General features: G+C 41.4%; 3 protein-coding genes and 1 long non-coding RNA gene across 10 annotated transcripts in view; 2 read left to right on the top strand and 2 right to left on the bottom strand.

Annotated features, from left to right (window-relative positions):
- Nucleotides 1–2415, bottom strand: part of MYEF2 (myelin expression factor 2) — a 17516-nt gene extending 15101 nt beyond the window's left edge. For both annotated transcript variants that reach the window (XM_057369891.1, XM_057369890.1), the window contains exon 1: nucleotides 2142–2415. In XM_057369891.1, coding sequence (XP_057225874.1) covers nucleotides 2142–2344 — 203 coding nt within the window. In that variant the 5' untranslated portion in view covers nucleotides 2345–2415. The remainder of the gene's footprint in view (nucleotides 1–2141) is intronic.
- On the top strand, nucleotides 1693–15293 carry CTXN2 (cortexin 2). Of its 5 annotated transcripts, none has more exons than XM_057369887.1 (3): nucleotides 10078–10273; nucleotides 13522–13687; nucleotides 14858–15293. In XM_057369887.1, the coding sequence occupies exon 3, from the start codon at nucleotides 14912–14914 to the stop codon at nucleotides 15158–15160; it is 249 nt and encodes an 82-aa protein (XP_057225870.1). In that variant the 5' UTR covers nucleotides 10078–10273; nucleotides 13522–13687; nucleotides 14858–14911; the 3' UTR covers nucleotides 15161–15293. The 5 variants fall into 5 exon arrangements, 4 of the variants coding, with proteins under 4 accessions (XP_057225872.1, XP_057225870.1, XP_057225871.1 ...); XM_057369888.1 differs by having other exon boundaries at nucleotides 13522–13609; XM_057369889.1 differs by lacking the exons at nucleotides 10078–10273; nucleotides 13522–13687 and adding an exon at nucleotides 1693–1873.
- A 2221-nt stretch (nucleotides 15294–17514) lies between these two features.
- On the bottom strand, nucleotides 17515–22442 carry LOC130575765 (uncharacterized). The gene is made up of 4 exons (XR_008965596.1): nucleotides 22317–22442; nucleotides 19993–20035; nucleotides 18977–19172; nucleotides 17515–18613 (listed from the first exon to the last, which is right to left on the bottom strand). It is a non-coding gene; the product is annotated as an uncharacterized LOC130575765 (long non-coding RNA).
- SLC12A1 (solute carrier family 12 member 1) overlaps nucleotides 19270–22747 on the top strand; it is a 41545-nt gene continuing 38067 nt past the window's right edge. For both annotated transcript variants that reach the window (XM_057369892.1, XM_057369893.1), the window contains exon 1: nucleotides 19270–19864. In XM_057369892.1, coding sequence (XP_057225875.1) covers nucleotides 19454–19864 — 411 coding nt within the window. In that variant the 5' untranslated portion in view covers nucleotides 19270–19453. The remainder of the gene's footprint in view (nucleotides 19865–22747) is intronic.

A 22747-nucleotide genomic window follows, 5' to 3' on the forward strand; every position in this document is an offset into this window, starting at 1 on the left:
TCTGGGAGACARAGCAACACTTCACTTAGTCTAGGGATCATAGCCAGTCTCCTGAAAATAGTCGATTAATTAAAGAAACAACCCTTCTTGCAAAACTCATCTGCCAAAACCAACACAGGCCAGTGAACAAGCTGGAGGCAGAGAACCTTTTACAATTCTTCCCCTCCTCCTTGAATATTAAAAATAATTTCAATCAAATAATACATTCAAAGCAATGTCACATTAGTCACCTACAGACCATAAAAAAGACAGAAACTATGAGCTGACATTTTCATGGGGGAGAAACAATAGTGATTTCTATTCTTTACTTTTTGTATGAGCTACACATTTCATAGGTTAAATTAATATTTGCCTGTGAAATCACAGACCATCATCATTTCTGGGATTGGAAAAAAGATGTCTACATTAGTTCTTTTTAAAAAAGTACTTATGCTCATTGACTTCAAAGAGCAATTATATCTTTTGGGGRAAAAAAGCTTTTGAACTAAAGTTTTGGAGACAAAAAGGCAAGCTTTTCACATGCAAAACCAGAGCCTAAAAATAATAAGCACAAGATACATCAATATGAAAGCCCTAAAACTTAATTTTTTAAAACAAACTTGTCTCTTCCCAAGTGTCCATAATAAGATCAGCAGACAGAAATGCAAGAAGTTCACAACATGCGATTCCAAAGCACACAGACCATTTAGCTTTTTTGCACTGAACAGTTCCACTGCCCAATACAATGAACTTAGGGAAGTGTGCAAATTGAGCCAGGATTCCTCTCCAATGTAATGAGTGCTAAGCAACCCAGGTTATTGAAACACTTTTTTTTTTTTAAGAAGTACATTTCACCTATACACTGACAGCTTAATCCTTTGTACACCTGTTTGGTGGAAGACTAAAAACTGTATGTGAAAGAATCAGATTTGTATCTTTGTTACCAAGAACTCCCTGTTACTTTCAAACTCCAACTTGTAATTTCTACCATGCAAAATTACTGGGATTTTTCATTTGCTTCTGAGGTTTTGGATAGAAATGAAGACATTGTTGACAAGAGGGATACAGAGAAATTACATCATTTCAACAGTAGCAACCCCAAAGGGCAATAAAATTTATACTACAAGGGGCAAATGAGTGACTATCTTCCTGTGAAAATTCAACTCTAATCAGTTTAGAAGCCAGGGACCAGACTTGTGGAAAAAAAAATCCACAACTTTTATTTTACAATAAAGTGAAATTTGTAACTTGTAWACTAAATTAAATTTCACAGGGAGTCAAGTAAAGGCATGAAGTGTATCTTTAKTCCCCTAGCTATATATCGAACTTGATCCCACATGCATTTTTTAAACACAACAGTATCAGAGCAAGACTGCTTAGAACATGTCAAAACTTCACAGACATCAACACCTTTGATGTACTGCAACACTAAGTCTACTACAAAAGTATTTCTTCTCCAAGATCTGAATAAGATTGGAAGAGATATTGAAATTCCAACGATCTGAGGCCAGAACCTAGTTCATATAAAGAGCAACAACCCTCAAAGCCTGACATCAAGAACAACCACGCACACAAAGTTATTCACGGTATTGTTCCAGAGAACTGGTAGTTCCAGCTCCCTTGTACGAACCTCCTTTTAAACCTACTATATATACAAGGCACAATTTTACATACTCTCACCATTTCCCAGAAAACTTCGTGCATACATGTGGGGGGGCTGTTTGTTTTTAGAAAGTAAATTACTATAGGGACGTCTTACCCCTCTCACGTAAACAAAAGACTAGTTCAACGGCTTTACAAAACACATAGCTTCGGCCACAATTGGAAACGTAACCGGCACGAGAAACGATGCGAAAATTCCTGGACGAATACCCCGTGGGAACCGGCCCGCCAGGTACCACAGCCCGGGGCTCGGAGCCCAGCCTTGCCTCACACCGCCCAGCCCTCAGCGGCCGCCGACCACCCGCCCCGCGCCCAGGCCGCAGCCTCCCCGCGCTCAAAATGAGCTCCCGGGGCGGGAGGGCCCCCTCCCCGCAGCCCCAGACCCGGCTGYGCCCCGTCCCCGCGGGGGAGGAGCCCAGGGGGCGGGGGGGTCCGGCCACCTCCTCCCGCCGCACCCCCCGGCCGCGATGGCCCCGCCRCCCGACCGGCCCTGCCCTCACATTTTGACGCCATTTGCGCTGCCCGCGCCGCTCCCGGGTGCCGCGGCCGCCGCCGCCGCCTCCTCATCCTGCGGCGGCTGTTGCGGCGTCTGTTGTTGCGGCGCCGGCTGCTGCTGTTGCTGCGGCGGCGGCTGCGGTGCCTGGGCGGCCGCCTCCTCGGCTCGGCGCGGCGCGGCCGCCTCCGCCCTGTCGCTCTCCGCCATCTCGTCCCGGGCCGCGGCCCCGCGACCGCCGGTTTGAAACGGGCCCCGACCGCTCGGCCTCGTCGCGCCGCGCCGCACCAAGTCTCGCGAGAGCGCCGCCCCAGGCCAAGGGAGGGCGCGCGCGCCGAGGCTTTGCGCGTTGCCATGGCGACGCGGGGCTGTGGGCCGCCATGGCAGACACGGCGCTTCAGAACAGCCACCTTCACCGAGCCACTTAATCACTCAATCACACCAACAGTTCGGTTGGGAAAGACCTCTCAGATCTTCTAGTTCAATCTTTAACACAACACTGCTAAGTAAACCACCAAACYAAGTCCCCAAGTGCCACATGTGAACGTCTTTTCAATCCCTCCTGCAATGGTGACTCCACCACTTAACTGGGCAGCCTGTGCCAATGCTTGACAATCCCGTCCGTCAAGAAATTTTTCCTAATATCCAACCTAAATCTCCTCTGGTGCAACTTGAGGCCATTTCCTATCACTCTGTCACCTATTTTTTGGGAGAAGAGACCAACTCCCACCTGGCTACATTTTCCTTTCAGGTAGTTGTAGAAAGCGATAATGTCCCTCCTGAGCCTCCTTTTCTCCAGGCTGAACAGCCCCCACTCCCTCAAATGTCCCTCACAAGAGTTATGCTCCAGACCCTTGATCAGCTCCACTGCCCGTCTCTGGACACACTTCYGCACCTCAGTGTCCTTCTTGCTGTGAAGGGCCCAAAATTTAATGCAGGATTCATGGTGCAACCTCACCAATGTGAGTAGAGGGGGATGATCAYTGCTCTAGTGCTGCTTGCCACATAATTTCTGATTTTAAAAATTGTGTACAGTCTTTTTCCAAACATTTCGGTACTCCCTCAACATTAAGAAGATCCCCACATTCATCATAAACTGAAGGCTCCTAAATCCTGAAGGATTTGGACCCAAAATCAACCCTTAATCTGTGTTGAGATAGCTCATACCAAATACAAAATCATAGAATATACTGAGTGGGTAGGGACTCATCCAGTCCAACTCCAGGTCCTGCACAGCATTCCCGAAGACTCATGCCACGTGCCCAAGAGCATTGTCCACTTATGGAACCTTCTCAGCCTTGGTGCAGTGACCACTTGGTGCAGTGACCAATTCCCCAGGGAGCCCCAACTCTGTTGTTCTAGTGCCCAACTACCCTCTGGGTGAAAAACCTTTTCTTGATCTAACCTAAATCTTTCCTGACTCTGCTTGATGTTGTTTCAAGTCCTGTCCCTGGTCACCAGAGAGAAGAGATCAGTATCTGCCYTTCTTCTTCCCCTTGTGACAATGTTGAAAACCCCAATGAGGCCTCCCCTCCCTCTCCTCCAGGCTGACCAAGTGACCTCTGTTGCTCCTCATAAGGCCTCCAGACCCTCCACCATCTTTGTTGCCTCCTTTGGACACTCTATCAATATTTTCAAAATAAGAAAAAAAGCATTTATCATTTGGACAAAGTTTAATAATTTCACTAACCACAAGTACAAAAGCATTTCTAAAGGGGTAATAACCAAATACTATACATGTATTATGTAAGGAAAGTCATTCTGTCCTCTGCAATGAATTTAGATTGGTGGCTTCTGGTTGCTGACCCACTGACCTGTACTAATGTGGGTCTTGGAAGTAAACTGGTAATGAGCTGCTGGGACTCTCTTTTGTCTGTCCTCATGACTGTTGGTAACATCTGAGATTTTGGAGAAAGATGCAAAACACCCCAGTAACCTGCATTCCAGATGAAGGTAGAAAGGCATGTCYGGAGGTCTGATAAGAGATGTAATTCTGGTCACACATTAACCATAATTAGATAAATATCTTGGTATTTGTGATAATAATCACCACTGGAATAGTTAATGTTTACTTGATATTGCTGTCATTACATTTTACAGGCCTCACTTCTACAGGATGAAGGGCAGTAATTCCCATGCTCAGGTTACCAGACCCTCTGTTTGACAGGGCTTTGCACAGAGCATCTCAAGTGTTGGAATCCTATACTCCCTAAAGCAGTATTATGGCACCAAGCAGCCRACACTGAATTCCTATGCTGATAGGCCTGTGGATATAACAGGAAGAATTTTTTTACCAACTTGGTGGGCACCTAATGGCCAGCCAAGATCGACCCACCAGAGCCCAGTGGACACGGTTTTGTATCGGTAAACTCTGGTGTCACACAATGTGTTTTGTAATAAATASTCAGAAGTGCACAATCCATCCACATCCAGAGATGATGAGGTGTTTTGTATCAAGGCTGCACTGGGCATAGCCTGGCTAAAAGACTAGAGGAGTTATGGTAGTTTTGCCCTGTCTCCCTCACACCGAAACTCCAATTTAGAGCATTCTGTTTAGCTCAGTTGCCTGTGTCAGGATTTTTATGGGAGTCTTGCATCCTTTTCTACAAGTCCCACACATAATCACTCAGTATTTTCTTCAAAGAACAATAATAAAAATGGAAGAACAATGCCACAAGGAGCTGTTAAGGTTTTGACAGGGGTAAACTGGAATTAAAAAGTAGAATTTCTTTGGTCTACAAAACTGCGTTGAAAAATGTTAAAGTTTTTCCCTGGGAAGACTCTTGAGTATAAAATGATTGAAATAAAAATTTTAAAATCTACTTATCATAGTAAGTGAAAAAAAGGAAAACCATTGTCTTTCCATGCAATTTCCTGTGCTAAGAAAGTTTCCTTTGTTACACACTATTGATCCCTCCTGGGAATATTTTTAAATTATCTTTTACTATATGGGCTTCCAGCATATCTTCTGCCTCTGTTCATGTTCCTGCAGGAGACAGATGAGGTTTCTGAGGAATCTTTCTGCTAAAAGGGGATCCCTCATTTAGTACAATACTGTTACAAGTGTTCCTGATCTGCTGTCCAAATTCCTCTTGTCATCCCTTAGTGTAAATAGTGTTTCTCAGTTACAGGTAGGGTGTATGGCATGATGGCTGTATATTCTTGGCAARCAGAGAGTTGACAGCACTGATTTACACACAGAGTTGAGGATAATGGAATATTATTAAAGTTCTTGCCATGTAAATATATGTAAATATAAACAACTGTAAAGGAATTACTATTGAAAGTCTCTTGTACATGTAGTAGTTACCAAGGTAAATAATTATGTGTATTCTAAGTATCAGTATTCTTTCCAAAAMAGTAACTCTCCAGTAAATTCAAGTCCTCAGTGACAAACAAGGCATAGCTCACAATTTGCTAATGAACAAATATGTATCACCATCCTTTTAGAAAAGACCATTTTAATTCTTTGGTTTATCTCAATTTTATTTTTAAATTTTGTTTTTGGTTAAGTCACAATCAGAAGCAGTTCATCAACACTTTTATTAGGTGGAACTTGTGAAAAAGTTCTATGTTCCTGAAAGTAACTTCAGAAAATGGGAATTTTGAGCCTCATAGCTTTTAAATCCATTTAATTTTTTTTTGTGATTTACTGTTTTCAGTTCTCACCTATATGAGGCCTGTATGGTAGATGTGTCACACATAATTTTTCTGGTTTTGTTTGCCATGGGACCTGAATGTGCTTAGCATTTTTTAGACCCTGTCTCTTCTCCAGGAAGCCCCAAGTACATCTGGAGAAGCATTCCTTTAGCAATATATTTGCTTTGTAAATATTTTTCCTTTCATACCGTATTTAAAGATACGTTTTGCACAGACACAAGTATTTCCAGACCAGTCTGCATTGCTTAAGGCTGCACCCAACATACACTGCTTTACTTCATTCTAAAAAAATAAAATTAACCCTACTCTGCAACTGGCACCCTCTTCTGCATAGTTATAGTGGACCTGAAGTAAAGCAAATATTATCTTCCCCATASGCTCTCTTTGTATTATTTTTCCAGGCTGAGAAACAACATGATATCAGTCACACAGGAGACCTGCTCTACTTGATCTGCAGGGACCTAACTTCCTTGTCCCCTGTGGAAGGCTTACATCTCCTTAAGTCTCATAATTTTTTTTTTTCAGTGTTATGCAATCCTTGACCACAGCTTAAGTTGAAATCTTAATCACCTATTTTTCACCCCTAAAAGGCTGCATAACACCASACTTTTGGTAACACTTTTACTGTTCCTACATGAAAAAATTCACATTACCCTCTCTTCCCCCAGATATTCCTCTAGCTGCTGAAGTTACAAAAGAYAAAACCAAGCAACCTGCTTTCATGTTGATCCTTCCTTAGTGTCAGGCTGAGTGCCCCTAACATAGTCACCACCTTTGCCCTTCAAGTGAGGCAGCAAACTGCTACCTCCTGCAAGTCTAAAGAGAACTCATCTTTCCCTTTGCCCTCTCTCTGGCTGACATGGGGGTCTCCCCAATCCAGAGGTGGAGCAGCTGGGACACACCTGGAGTCATTTGCCTCCTCATGGACCAACTCTCCCGTCCCACCCACACAAGGTGGCACTGTTGGTTTTCACTGTATACATGTACTCTTCCACCTTCCCCAACAGACTTAAAGGCCGTGATTTTCAAATTTCTTCTGTTTCAAACTTTCTTCTTCTTAAAGGCCGTGATTTTCAAACTTTCTTCTGGATCCCTACTCTTTTCCTGTTTGAAGAGTGGGCCTAGTCAGACATTTAACATGGGGAGAGTGCTCTGTAGGACTTGTTCTCCTGTCTCATTCCTGGAAGTCACCAAAGCAGTACCCTATAAACCCACAGGCCTGTACAGTCTATATTTATGTTGCTGGTGAAGTCAGTGTCTAGTAAAAGCACAGCCTTTGAACAAGCACAAATAGAGATTCAGATCTTTTAAGAGTATGTAAAAAAAATCCCCATGGTAGACAGAGATGTTTATTCTTTAAAAAATTATAAATACCTTGAATTAAATTACATAAAGTAATTCCAAGCGGCAACTATGATCAATACATAATATATAATCCCCCCACTTTTGCTGTGCCCCCTATTACTGCTTTTATCTCCCTTATATACTATTGCTTTCTGAATATGCATATTCTAAAAAAACTTSCTTAAATTTGCTTAGGCAGGGAATTTCAACTTGATCTGTTTCTTCTGTGCCCAATATTCTTCACTCACTCTGCCCACTTCAGCCCATTTAAAATTTTTAGCAGCTGAAGGGAGAGTTTGTTTGCAAAGGAACACTCAAAGAGCTCTTTAAAGCTAAACTGAAAAGCAAGTTATAATGGACTTAGTTATCCCTCAAAACAGTTACATTTTCTTGATCTCTACACCACTCAAGTGATGCTTAAATATTAAAAGTATTAACCAGCTAATAGCTCTAAGAATTCCACATTGCCTTTCACTCACTGGCACCCACTTGGCTTTAAGTGTCTTGCCCATCTTAAATTGGGCCYGTTGAATTTGCCAACTCAACATAATAAATTACTAGATGATTATAAAATCCCTATTTCTGATCAAGGGCTCTCCTTTGAGGAAACACAACATTCCCTAAATAAGAATCAAATCAACAGCAAATATGATTGAAGACAGATGAAACTGATAGTAATAGTCAATTGAACACAAAAGATGGATCCTTATAAAGAAATTGAAAGTAAAGAGTAGCGAATGCTCACTTTGTCCATACATCCAGAATGACTCACATACACCACTCTCCTACATGCCTTTTCCGATGCAAAAAAAAATCCCTTTTCCCATGCAAAAGCAAAACTTGCAACTTTCAAGTGAAAAAGAAATGAAATGTAGGAAAAGATTGTTATTCCATCACTTTTCCATTTTAAAATGTACCATCTTGAACAGAAAAACAGTGCTACTTGTCTGCTGACAACTGGTAGATGAAGAAGACTCATTCCCTACTGCTGGCTGCCAGTTTCTTTTCATTTCCAGAAAAGTGGATCTTCAATACATAAAATCAGGACTAAAGTCTTCAGGATATGAGTGTCAGATTCCTAGAAATAATCACATGATTTCAGCAACCTCTGGCCATGACATAGTACAAGAGGGACAATTATTTCAGTGTTAAAAGAATTCTTTAAATTCTGAATGTTTCATCTACAASAACAAGACAAAAGATAATATATCTATAAGGAGTCATATTCCACAAGTAAACCTTTCCCAGGAAAATGGTAGTCAAAGGCCCAGCAACCATGCCCAGACTCTGGCAGAAGAGGCAAGACACACCMGCTCAGGATGTGTTTCTATTGTCTRTGCTGTCCTCACTCCCAGACACAGCATTTATGGTGGTCCCAGCCACTCCTAAGTTATACCTCCAGTAAGGTTCTCCAAGTATAGCAATGCTCAGCAATTACTAAGAAAGACTGGATTTATGTTATTCTCCCTTAACAATTATGCTAGGTTGAGGGGGCACCGTGGAATTCTGAGACCTTGTGTTTGCTACTCCCAGAATTTCTAACTATAGCTTTCCTTCTAGTGAGAGACCTTCATGGGGCCCCCAAGTAAATCAGGGACAGGGCTARAAAAGAAAACTAGAGCTCCTTAGGAACAGTAGGGGCTCTATATACATATTCTGAAAGCACAGTCCTATACTATTTAAAACTATCTATTTATAAAATCTTCATGGATCTTTAAATATGAGWGGCACTTCAAAAATTAGCTTGACTTACAGACATTGTTTATCACATGACTAATGCAGCAACATTAGAAGATCATACTAATAACCATTAGCAAGCACATAGCTAACCACCAGCTTAACCTTTAGTTCTACCAGCAGGACAAAGCTGTATTTTAACTCTACCTAGTGCTTAGAAGTTCACTGCAGCCACAGCAAAGGAACTGGGTATCAAAATGGCAGGCAAGGCAAAACCCTTTTTTTTCCAGATCATATCAGGAAGGTTTAACCTATCATAGTGTTATTGCATGCAGCAAAAAACATGAGGAGTTTTTAAWTTATTTTCCACAGCAAAAATTCTGTTAGTAGGTCTGCAGTAGTCTSGGAAGTCTCATGATGCATGACAGTGATACAGTCCTACAGTTCCACTGACCCACGTGCATCCCTGCAGGAGTGTATTCATCAGGATGATGCACAAATATGGAAYTGCTATCATTTAAAACAGATTTTCTATTTATTAATGCAATATATACAGATCCAGGTTTGGAGAAATTAATCTTCTTTCCTAATCCAACTTAAACACCTGCTGTTGTGGCAAATAGAAACCTCTCTAATATACAACCAGCATCAGGTAAACGCAGCTAATGAAAGGATATAAAGCGAGGTCTATGCTTTAATCGTTATTTCTATTAGAGCTGCTGGGAGGACCCGAGGCCACACTGCGGGCACAGCCTAAGAGGCTTTCGGCTCAGCACGCACCACTCAGATCAGCGTGTGAAACTCTGTCCGCTGTTTCACCGCGAGCAGCGCGGCCCCGCCGCACCCGGAGCGGCTCCACAGGTCCTGCTCGGTGCCGGCGGCRGGGCCGCGCCGCTCGATCGGTACCGGGGCTCCCGGCCCCGGGGGAGCGACCCCTCCTGCGGGTACCGCAGCCCCGTCCTCCATCGCTGCAGAGACCACCCGGCCTTCGAGGCCCCGGTACCCGGCCTGGGCGGCGGGAGCGGAGCGGAGCGGAGGAGGGAGGGCTGCTCCCCCCGCGCTCCGCAGCGGCCCCGGCCCGGCCTTTACCGATGCACCGCACGTAGTGTTTTGCAGGAAGTTTCCACGCTCCTGGGTTTAATCCGTGCAAAGCGGGGCTGGAGAAGAGCGCGGCTGAATAGCGATGGAAAGGGGCGGGCGAGGAGGTGGAGGAGGAGGCGGTAGCAGCAGCGGCCGTGTTTAATTTTTTAATTAGGGCGATTTGAGCATCTCCCGGCGGGGTCGCATCGCCGGGCGGCGAGGGGAGCCCGGGCGAGGTGCCCCCACCGCCCGGGACCACCCCGTGCCCCGAGCCGTCGGGACTCCAGCCTGGGCTTTCGACAGCTGGCGAGGCGGGCCCGCAGCCGCGGACAGCTCCGCGCTCCGCCACCATGGGCAGCGCGGGCGCGGAGGAGAAGGGTTCGTAGCGCGGGCGGCGCGGCGGGGCGGGCGGGGCGCGGGGCTGACCTTGCGGCGCCGCCCGGCCCGGCCACACTCCCGGCGGGGCAGGGGGGATGGAGGGAAGCACCCGGGGCGGCACGGGGAGGGTGAGCGCCTAAATCTGCCTTTCCCGGGGTACCGGGGCCGGGGACAGCGAAGGCTGTGCGCGCCATCCTACAGCAACAATTGCTTTGCAGGTGCTCGATCTCTCGCAGCCTCCATCCCCTGGGAAGCCGGCAACACTTTTCCACATTCACAAGTTAAGGAAGATGCTAGTGAACRTTTTATCTTCCTGCATCTCTATATTATCCAAATCTAGACAACGTTATGAATTCACAACCCAGCTTTTGTCCACTGAAGACTCCAAGCTCATGTATTTGCTACGAATAAAATCTTATTTTTTGCAATTCATTGTCAGAAGGCTGGAAGTGTCACTGCTTGGCTGCTGCTTCTTTGCAGGGGAATGCTGCTTATGTGGAAAAGTGTTGCTTGCACCCTGAGTTACCATGCTGCAAAATCACTGTGTGTGGCTCTGTTTGCAGAGCTGTGAGCCGTGCCTTCATTTGCTGAGCATCCATGCCCTGGCCTTCCTCCCTTCATCTCTCTGTATGTCTTAGAACCCATACCCTGAAGAGACAATKCTCTCCCCAGCAATTTAGAGCATACAGGCATGCAGTGAGCACATGAGTATGACAGGTGCACTGYGTGGTCACAGTGCTCCTTTTGCAGCATTTCGGGCCGTTTCTTCWACCATTTCAGGTAGTTCAGACTCTTTAGAGATTTCTATTCTGATAGAAATGATGATTTCTATTTCTACTCTATTTTGTAGGACTTCTCCATTGTTAATCTTGTCATCTTACCACCTTCTATGACCAATTTCTGTAATAGCATTTCTGGAAYACAGTTTAGTTCCCCTGAACCGATACTTAAGTGCAAATGGGGTTCTTTCAGAGCTCCCAGAGAATGCCTGTTTACATGTCCCTTTTTAAGTTAAGTTTGCTCTTACTCAAGCACAGGCTCAGGGCTTAAGCTATTCGAAATACTTTCAGAATGACCACATCCATGAACCAGCAGCTGGGYTGCAGACATCCAAGAAGAGAACAGATGGCCACTGATTTGGTCCATTTTGTTACAAACTATCATTTAGGAAGTGAGTTTTTAGGCACCTGAGGCTTAATTGTGCCAAGAGGATGAACGCTCYCAGCTTGAGACCATGTAAAGATGTTCATTTCCAGTACTGAGAGCCATTAGAAAAAAAAATCCTAGGGGGTTCTGAAAGACAAGGACTCAAACCCAAAACAGGAGGAAGATTATCCTGGTTACTTTCTCGATCTTCTCAAACTCTCTGTAAACATTAGAGTAACAGCTAGGTCTGAAAAAAGYCACCCTGTCACCCCAAACCACCAAATACCTGGGGCAGGGGTCTTCAATCCACACCAAAYACTGGCAGAGTTGGGCTGGTGATTCTGCAAGAATCAGAATTTCAACATCTTCCTTTCAGCTGCCTCACAATACCTGGTACCCATGGTGTTCCACCCATAGGTGCAGCCAGCACCCCCAGCTCATACCTMTGTTTTACTTAGCTCTTTCTAAGCTGTTTTCTTCATTCCTATCTACCTGGGGACTCTGATTGTTTCTTCTGGCTTCTGAAGGGCTTCCAGTGGCCTTTTATTTCACAGGATTGTGATGTTAAGGAGCCTTTCTTTTTGCCAGTGTTTTATATAGGTAACAAATCCAAGGAGAAGAAGAGTCCTGATATGTAAAAAAAGATCAAGCTCAGTCTGGGGCCAGCCCCCACAAAATAGCTCTGCAGATCTAATGGATATAATGCCTGTCACTATGATGCTCTCCTAAAGGCTATCTTTGAGGATTTTGGGATCCAGGCCAGGTTAGTTAGCATTCACAGCCTTCTGACTCAGGAMTTTGACAGACACACTGCAGCAAATGGCAGGGTATCTGACTAACTGGGAGAGGACATCTAACTTGTGTGCAGCACGAAAATGTGAAAACAATAAAAGCTACTCAAGGTCAGTCTTAGTACCACAGTTTTGAGGATACATAACTAGGATAAAATTTCCTGTGAACTTTAAGGCTTCAATGACAATTTCTGAAATTCAGAACAAGGAACAGAAGAACACAAAGCTSCACATCAGAGTTTCTCAGAACCAATGCCCCCCTCAGCAAAATTCACAGTTTTCTAATGCAGCTTTTTCAAGCAAACTTTTGTTAAATAAAACTAAGACATCAATTTCTCCATATTTCAGCATCAATCAAGCTTTGCACAGAGATCTGTCCCATAATGTCTCCTGACAAGCACATAATATACAAACAAATTCCATCTAATTCAGTGTGTAAGCTGCAAAATTAGTAAGAGTGGAAGTCATATTCTTGGAAAATTACTCTCTGTGGTGAAGAAATGTCATGTCAAACACAAACATATTTGTCTGGACTCAGCTCAAATTCWGGTTTCTCCATGGCCAGCCTATCCCTAATATTCTTCTCAATATCTTTCAAGAGAGCAACCAGATTTTTTGGGTCTGGCTTTTCCAGATAGTGGCTCTGTATTATTTTCCTGTATAAGCCTTGTTTTTAATTTTTATAACCCAGTGCCTTGGGACTTTTGGAAAGTAATTTTTTTCCTTGACTGGCTTTTGCTCAAGCCAACTGATTTCTAACATAAATTTGTGATATTGAACTTTCTGTGATTTTTTTTCCTGCAGAAGGTCAAACTTAATAGAAAAATTGGAAGTATGCCCAATGAAAATCCATACAGCTGGTGGGCTTTACCTATGATGTATGTTCAGAAAATAAATATTGCTTGTAGTTGACATTACTTCTAATTCCCATAGGCTTTCCTCCATCTTAACAGGAATTAAAACAGCATGATCCAAAGAATAGAATATAATTCAAAACAAGGAAGGATCTCATACACAGCTCTATAGAAGAAACAGAACATGGGTTGTATGCTCTGGCAAATGTGTAAAGRCTAATAGGAAACCTTATTACTTTTTATCTACTATATTAAGGTTTATTGCTAAAAAAGAAATACTTGTGTTTTGCCCTTTTGATTTCTGTTTTAAAATTTTGGGGTTTTAGGATAATAGTCAAAAATCCCACAAATTTTGATGCGAGAAACAAGACACCAAACAAGATAGAAGTTCTGTCCATTTCTGTCTGCTCAGGAACAGCAAATTTTATTTTACTCTTTCTGTTGTTTTTCCTTGTAGGCTGACTCAGATTATGGCTCCTCTCAGCCATGACTGCAGTAGAGAGTAGAGATACTGGAATTCCCTTTAACCTGGCTGAGMAGTGCAGGTACCTGAAGCAGTGCAGCCATGGCAGCACAGAGCTCTGAGTGGCCTAATTACCCTGCCAAGAAATAAATGGATACTGGTAATTCCCTAGAGAAAAAGAGGTTGAATTTTTAACAAAAAGAGTTTTTCCTCGAGGCACATTCATTAAATAGGTGTTAGCAAGGGCCAGAAAACCTCAAGTTCTAACCTTAGAATGAAYATGTCTYTGTCCTTTAGCACTTTTGATGTCCYGGTCCTTCCAAATCTCCCACTGTCTATWGATACAAAAAAAAGACATGAGTCCCATATGTGAAGGAAAACCTAAATAAAGCAAAATGATYCCYCACACCAAACTAAAATCTATACATRAGGTCTCTTTAAAAAGACAAATGGAAAAAGTTTCTCGTGTCTGGAAACATGCAGAGCACTCCTGGTGGCATCTTGTGTGCCTCCACAGGACACACATGAGGGTCAGTCCCCTGAGCAACACGAGGAGCACGGTCCCATCTCCTGTTTACTACACCTGTAAAAATTGCAGGGTATGTATGTTCTTATGGGGAACACCAAGGAAAAGAAACAAATGAGAGCAAGATTTAGGRGAAGGAAATTTAAATCTGTTATCTCTTCTTCCACCAATCTTTGCTCATACACAAGAGTGGACACGCACAGAGGAAGGTGAAGGGGTAATTTCATCTATCTGCTCACTTTCTTACAAGCTCAAAATACATGCAGCATTTTTTTCTGAAACTGGAGCCCAAGAGATTTCACTAGAATTGCAGTCTTTTATTTTACAAGTTGGATCTATTTATTTAGACTCGGAGCTAAATCAAATGAGCAAAATCCACATTATTTGGCTGAAATTGTCTTTGAGGTCAAGGCAAATTTAACTAGTTTAAACACAGAGATGTAAAGGCAKTTCAGAAAACATACCAGGTTTCTCCAGGTGGAGAACTCAGAGTATATTGCCAAATCACAATCTGTAGACTTGTGCCCAGTCTGACAAAATGCTGTTTGCAACAACTGAAATTTCTGTTTTGAGGAGAGAGAAAGCCATAAAATTTAGAGTTTGCTGTCTCAAAGCAGAAGCCAGTATGTGAATGATGTGGAGAGGCTAAAAGTTGCAACTTTATCACATTAATTTAAATGTGRAAAAACAACAGGACAGTTCTAAAATCCAAGCTGGTTTTCATTTTCAAATGTTCATGCGCTACAGCTCAGATATATGCACCCCATTTAGAACTAACCACAGTGATTTGACGTTTCTATGCAGGCAAAGAAGCTATAGAGGTGAAAATCCCACCGAGTCACCAGGATGTGATGCCCAATGATGAGCAGTAATTACTGCAGCAACACTTCAGCCAGCATGAGTGTCAACGAAATGTCTACCTTCCCTCTGACTTTAGAACAAAAAACTGGCTTTGCCTTTGTGGGGATTTTGTGTGTTTTCTTGGGACTTCTAATTATCAGATGCTTCAAAATCTTGCTAGACCCCTACAGCAGTATGCCTTCTTCCACGTGGGAAGATGAAGTTGAGGGGTTGGATAAAGGAACATTTGAATATGCTCTTGCATGAAAACTCACAGAATATCCTGCCTTAAATTTGATGTTGATTTCATTTTGGAAACCAACTGTTGTTACATTTGTTATACATACCTGTATTTTTGAGATATGTTGGTGGCTTCCATTTTGTTAAATAAATATTTGTTGCAAACTCAAAAGGCATTTCATGTTGCTTTTATGCGATGAAGAGTGGAATGGTACATAASAAATGGTTAACAGCAAACAAATACATAGTAGTCCACTAGAAAGTTACCATGYCCAGTGTTTTAAGTATCAGATGATATCTGGCTCTTCAGAAGAGGATCTCATATATACTTCAGGCTCAAGAAAAAGACTAAGAACACAAAAGACAGGCTTATAAATGGTGAATGTTTAAGTGGTAGCTCCCTTCCCTCCTCATCCAACACATCTTTCTGAATCTCAGTGTCCATACTTTTACACTGAGGATACAAAAGTGGAGGACAACAAATGGCAGTGGCTTAGAGGAGGAGTCTGCAAGAGGTGTGTGTCCAGTTTTTATTCCACTCRGTTACTGAAGATGATTCAGTTTAAAGTGGAACTGAAACTGTCTGGTAAATAGCTCCCAGCAGTAATTACACCAGCTTGGCAAGGCCAAAGCACACACAGTCATGCTGCTTACCCATTTCTACCCAGTCCCCAGGAGGGACAGGGTCCAGAGCTCTGCACACTCCAGCCACTATCCACAGCTCATTCTGTTTGTGCTCCTGCAGGTGTGCACCGTATGTGATCTGGACTGTCACTGATGAACTGGTCATGGAAGATCCTATCAAAGCAGAAGTGAAAGAGTGAAAGCAGAGACTCAAATCTGGATATTCAAGGTGACCCTCATACACACAGCTGTCTAGCAAGTGTGACAGTACTTGACAGAAATTCAATTCTGTTTTTAAGAAGGCTGGCATTAGAATTTTAGACACTGTCACTTTTGCTAAACAGCTCTGTTTGCAATGAGGAGCTAAGTCAAGGGGATCAGTTACAGCAGTTGTTTTCTTTYTCATGTATTCTGAAAAATGCATGTTTTTCCTTTTGCCCTATATACTAGGCACAGGCAGACTGGAACTGCAAACCTCAAGTGCCATTTGTAATATGAAATACTTGATTGTACAGAGAAAGACATCAATTTCCTGTCTGAAAAATACAGAAGAGGAACAGCCAACATTAATCTACATGAGCCCATTCAAATTATAAAACATCAACAACTTTGTCAATGTGAGGGCTTTTCAACTGCTTCAGATTATACATCAGGAAAAATTCCAGACTCTCAGAAATTCAGTATATTGGATTTATCCTAGTCATTTTAGCCATAAAATCCAAGGTAGAYATCAGTACAATGATTCATGTCATCTGTTATTGCTGGATAGGGTCATCCACTACAGAGACCTGACRCTGCCATTCTTTTTATGTACATCTAATCAGCACAGCTGAGCTCTGAAGAGTGCTGAAGGTACTTAAGTTATCTGGGTTAAATATAGTGCAGTTATCTCTACACTACACAGCAAACACAGCAAACATATCCAAAGAACCCCAATATTGTCTTATTACTTTTGTTCTTGACCCAATCTATTGCTGGAAGCAATCATCTAATTCCCTTATAATTACAAAGCTTCATCATTTCCTGCCTGCTCTTTTCTGCATCCCAAAAAGACAAGTCAGCCTTCCCAGAAATAAAAGAGAGCATAATTTTTCAAAGGTTTTCCTTAAATATACAGAGTAAAACTTTAAATAGGGTCAGGAACAAATGGTTTCAAACCACATGTAGGGCAAGAGGACCCCCCTAAAGACTGATCCTACTGACTTCACTGAATATTCTGCATAAAATACAGAGAAGATCCTGCTTGAACTCTTGTTATCTGCATGGTTATACATGCAGAACTGAAAGATAGAGAGAATATGATCTGTGCAGAATCAGGCATAGCTGGGAGGGAAATGGAGATAACAAAAGTATTTTCAGGCCCCCTTAGAAATTTTGCAATGCCATAAACCCAGTAATTGTAATGGATAGGTACATTTGCTAGTTAATAGTTAACAAGAGAGAATGCCTTTCTAAATCACCATCCAGAAATGTTTTGAAAGAGAGGGATTGGATGGTGTATCCAGTATATTAAACAGGAGAAAAATCTGGCCAATAAGGCAGAGTCTGTAATGCCTCAAAGAGAGGGTCACACTACATGCATGAATAAAAGGGGCACATTGTCCTTCCCTAAAAACACTGGATTGAATGGTAAGTTAAATTACCCTGAATAAGGTAAACTTGATTATTTATGCATAATGCTAGAAAATTAATGGCAAATAACAGTTCAGAGATCTCAGGAGAGATACTGTGAAAACCAACTATTATTTTCAAGAACAACAAAAAGGTAAGAGACTTTACTTTTTCTAGCAAAACAGCAATATGGAAATAAGACAGTGAAATGACAGAATTATTTTACTTGGTAGCACAAGTTTCACTGTCATCAAAGAATCAGGATTTCATTTAGTCATGGAGATGGAAATAAACCTAGTGTCATTGACCTCTGACGGAAGATTTGTTTTTGCTCCTCCATGCCTGAARATGAAACACTTCCTTGCAACTTTAAAAGGCTAAAGGAAGCAGAATACGATCTATGAACATAAATTTATAAAATAATAATAATAGTAGTAGTAGTAATAATAACAATAATAACAACAATAATAATAACAATACAAAGCCAGTAGAAGTAAAATAAACTAAATAAATGTAATATGTTGCTGTGAGGCTTACAGAACATTAAGCAGGAAAACCAACATAGATATGAGGGGTGACAAAGTGGTGTCTTTAGCAGAGAGGTGACAGCAACAATTACCTATAGCTGATGGAAGAAATGAGAAAACATGCTTTAGCTGTATCTCATACTGAAGATGGAGGACATCTGATTATCAGCTCTTCAAATTATGATTTGGATATGTGATTTTAGAGAAAATTTACACTGCTGAGCCATAAATATTGATGCAGGATTTTATCTTTCAGTGACAAAAGGCCAAATGCATTTCACAAAATTACTGAGAAATTTCAATTGAAAAAATCCTAGGAGTTCATCTAGTCCAACCCCTTTGAAAATATGGAACTTTAAAACAATGTCTGTAATGGGCTTATTTATCCAGATTTTCAGTTAATGTATTTGTTTATAAGATATATTTTGTCTCTGAAACTTTCTGCTTTTACAAAAGAGTTGCAGAGTTTCAATGTCTAAGCATGCTCTGGTTTAAATTTAAAAAACCTGGGCTCCTACAGAACTATACAGGTCTATACAACTGCACTCCCCAATCTCCTTAGAAATGTGTTTCAAGACATATGCCACCATTTCAATAGCTCATTTCAGGGCATACTTTAAAATTCTGTAAAGATACTTAACCCACTAAAGGCCTTAAATATACGTTCCCCTTCTTCTCTTGGAGCTTTTGTTTGCTCATTCATTTTCTCTGAGGGGGTCTGTGTGGGAAAGAGGAGGTGAGAAGCAGATTATACAGCTGTATGTTCACCCCTCAATGCACTGCCACTCGAGTGACCTGGACRGTCCAGAGGAATGGGCCAACAGGAATCTCATAACATTCAACAAGGATAAATGTAAATCCTGTACATCAGACAGACTTAATATCTGCACTATGCAGGGAGCAACTCTCCTGGAAGTGAATGGGTGAGCATCAGGCTACAGAGGAGTCAGCCTCAAGTTATACATGTGTTAGTTCCAAGCTAACATGGATGCTCAATGTGTCACTCTGCCCTTTTGTGGGTTTTCATAAAATGSATTGAAACTAGAGGAGTTCTTGGTCCATTTAAAGCTCAGGCCTTTACCTTCTTTGGAGCTTCTACCAAACATCTGCTCGTTTGGTTAGAGGTCAAGTGCATCTGTCACAGCTGGAAACATCTTCACAAACTCTGCCTTTGCTTCAATTATGTCTTCACTCAATGAGTCACAGGATGACAGTCTCATGGATACTTGGTAAGGCATGGGAGAGGGGGAGAGCTTGTAGTAGAAAACGTATCTAAACTGCAAGATAATAGAAACAGTTTATTTTTATCTTTTATAGAAATAGTTCATTTTTATCTTTTATWGAAATAGYTCATTTTTATCTTTTATAGCAGAAAAACAGCAGCCAACATTAGGAAGACTTCTAAGAGATTCACAACAAAATTCACAGAACTTCATTATTTGAAGAGCAAAGATCTGATATGCAACAGCACTAAACCCTTTGCTGTAGCTGCAACTAAGTGGCTGCAGCCACAGAAGAGCACACGGATCAGTGACCTAAGTCTGTAGCATCCCTGAAGATGTCAATGAACAACGCACCAAATGTATTCTTGGATCCAAATGCAAATCGCTTTCAAGTTAACATAATTMATGAAGACCATGACAACAATGAAACAACCCAAGAGGATGTGGGCTCTGACCCACCACATTATGAAGAAACATCTTTTACTGAAGAAACACATAACAGACTGAGAATCAGTTACAGACCAGGAAAACGAGAATTATATGACAATTTCCTTCAAAATGGGGAGAAAACAGAAGCTAGCTTACATCCCTATGATACTCACAGTAAAATGTATTATCTACAAACTTTCGGCCATAACACAATGGACCCAGTTCCCAAAATTGATTATTATAGAAACACTGGCAGCATCAGTGGGAATAAGCTCAACAGACCGAGCTTATTAGAAATTCATGAACAACTGGCGAAGGTAAGTGAAAAAGAAAGATATGTTTTTTCTCTATTCCAGTTCCAGACTGTTAATTCTGTTTCCTAATAAGAAAAAGTCCTTAAATTCATGGACCTTGCCCAAGAGAAAAAGTACAAGTAACTACTTACCATATTTCCTTTGGTAGCTGCAGTTTGTTTTCTGCTCTGTACCCTGCTCAAAGCAAAGATTTTTATTAAAAGGTAATCGTAATGTACTTGATAGGCAGAAAAACACAGCTTAATCTTGTCTAAAAGTGCGGATCTACCAAATCTCTTCTGTTTCACATAAGAGTTAGGATGGCAGATGGTGAATGTCAATTCATAATTTAACCAAGCTACACAATTCACACTTATTCTAAACTTGAATTTTACATCAGTGCATAACTAATTTTGACATATTCTTCCATTGTACTCATTAAAAAAATATAGGTATTGTAAAAATACTATGYGCAACAAATGCAATTTCAATTAATCAGAAATCCAGAACACAACCTGTTTGTTGCTGTAACAAGCAAGAAAGAATCCAGAACAAGGGTTACRAGTGATAGCAGACTACAGTTTTCAGGTGCTGACTCAGTGAACACATCTCAGGTAAACTGTACATTTACCAGGGCAGGGCTGGAAAGAGAAAGATCATTGCTATAGTTAAACTGAGACTGAAGTGTCAACATGCAGCAAAAACTCTTGTTCTTTTTTCTGTGTTAGGCAACAGTGAAATGAGAAATCTTGAGAGAAAACAAGCTCTCATCCCCATTCCCCTCACTTTTTCATACATCTGAGGTCTGAATAATTTGRATCTGATTTTTGCATGCTGGTCCAGATCTTGTTCAGACTTTTGTTCTCTGGAGATTACTCTCTTCTAAGGAGGGTTAACACAAAGTAATGAAATCAAGAAAAAATACAGCCATTAGTAAATGAGGACCTGATTCCTTAGGATCTTATTAGGGCAGCCTCCTAGTTTTGGCCTGACTTACTCAAATTAAGGTCTCCACAGACCTSTGTGAAGTGGCTTACAAGGAAAGGAGAAGCATTTCCAAAGATGAAAACAAAACAGATAGGAAAAGGGAAAAAATATTAATTCAGTATCCCTATTCATCTTCAGATGCACAAACCCTACTCAAAGGACTAAACACATTTCCATGACCAGAAGAAACTCTCTCTTATAGAAATAATTTACTTCAGTAGTGGCCAAAGAGGAGTAAAACTGTGTCTTGGCTTTGAACATAATGCTGAATGAACATGTACTGAACATTAGCATATTAAAGGATTTTCAGTTTTGATCATAACCAGAAAATTCCAAGGTTTTTACTATTGTATCTCTCAATGGTTTGTATATTTTAAACAAAATTAGATAAATCTGTTTAGGTTTTTTTTAGGACTTTCACTTAAAGAAGATTAAAAGAAGGCACATTACATCAMAGAATTATGAAGAGAAAGTTCTTTCACAGGTTGGGACTGTTAGGAAAGAGAAAAGAGCATAATCTAGCTTGGTCATTTCCAGACTTTTTCCAGTATCTAGAATCCATCTCACAGAAAGATAATCTTATGCCTTTCAAAACAGGAAGGTGAATGTCATAGGTAATGGGATTTTTGTTCCAATGGCAACCTGCTGTGCCCTTACGTGGGTTGTGGCCTGGCTTGGGAGCACAAGCACAGCTCTGGAACAAACGAGGYCCCATTAGCATGGCTGGAGCCAATTCCTGGATGTCCCATGGTCTCACTTGGTGACCTTGGACAAATCACTCCGGTCCACAGAGCTTATTCTGAAGAGTAAACAAACACGAGGTCACCAAATAGGAGTTAGCAGGGAAGGGAATTGAGATGTCTGAAAAGGCAGAGCTCCTGTCAGGAGGCACAGGCTGTGTGAGCACTGGATGGGCTCCATCCCCAACAGGGAGGGGATGAGATGCCACACTGAGTGCAGACAGGGTTTACMGTGACAGCCCAAGGTGCACTTCTGAAGCAGATGCTTTATTCCTTTTTTACTTAACCACTAAAATCTGGGCTTGCCAAACCATACCCCAAGGCAATCCCACCCCCCTCGCCCACAATTTGAAACTCAAGTTGTTGAAGACAACTGTTCTGTCTGAGCCCATTGCCAGATTCTGACAAGTGGCATATGTTTGACTTCAGATTGCTAAACATCACATAAGCATTCCCATTGTGCTTAGATGCTAGGCTTAACATCAGAAGATAAATATTAATATTTAATAATTTTTTTAATATGTARTTTTTCAACTGTCAAAATGTAAAACAGACTGAAAGGAACTTCAAATACCTAGTTTCTACACTGCTGGAGTCAAATGTGTGTCATCTTTTAGCAAGATATGTCAGTTTTTGCACACATTAAGCCAATTAAATCCCTTAAAAATAGTCTAAGTGCTATTTCACAGCTGATGGCTGGTGATAATTACTTGGGCTTAATATTTATCCTACATAAGAAATAATCTAACCTTTCTTCCTCTTGGCTATTCTCCACACTTGTTATGGAGACTTGATGAGCTCATCATCTTAAGCCCCAGGAGAGATGAAGACTAAACCATTCTGAAACAAGGAAAGGAAAATGTTTGGGTTAGCTCTTTTTTTTTTCTTCTTTTTCTTTTCTTTTCTTTTTTTTTTTNTTTTTTTTTTTTGGTTAAAGCAGTTAACTTTTTATTTTAGTAGCTTTGCAAAATGTTCTGTCACTTTTACTCCACATTCGTAATGCATGAGTAGCACAGGTACAGCTGCTTGGTAAATAACCAATCATTCACTAAAGCATACCAATTTAAAATGCATTTATGGAAGGTTTAAAGCCATAATTTATGATAATGGCACAGAGAGCACAAATTAATTCCAAGTACAGAGGAAACAACTTGTTTCAAGTACAAAGACCAAATCCTTT

The sequence above is a fragment of the Malurus melanocephalus genome, unplaced genomic scaffold (assembly GCF_030028575.1).
Source record: "Malurus melanocephalus ecotype Western Australia unplaced genomic scaffold, MMel_1.1 scaffold_116, whole genome shotgun sequence".
NCBI lineage: Eukaryota > Metazoa > Chordata > Aves > Passeriformes > Maluridae > Malurus > Malurus melanocephalus.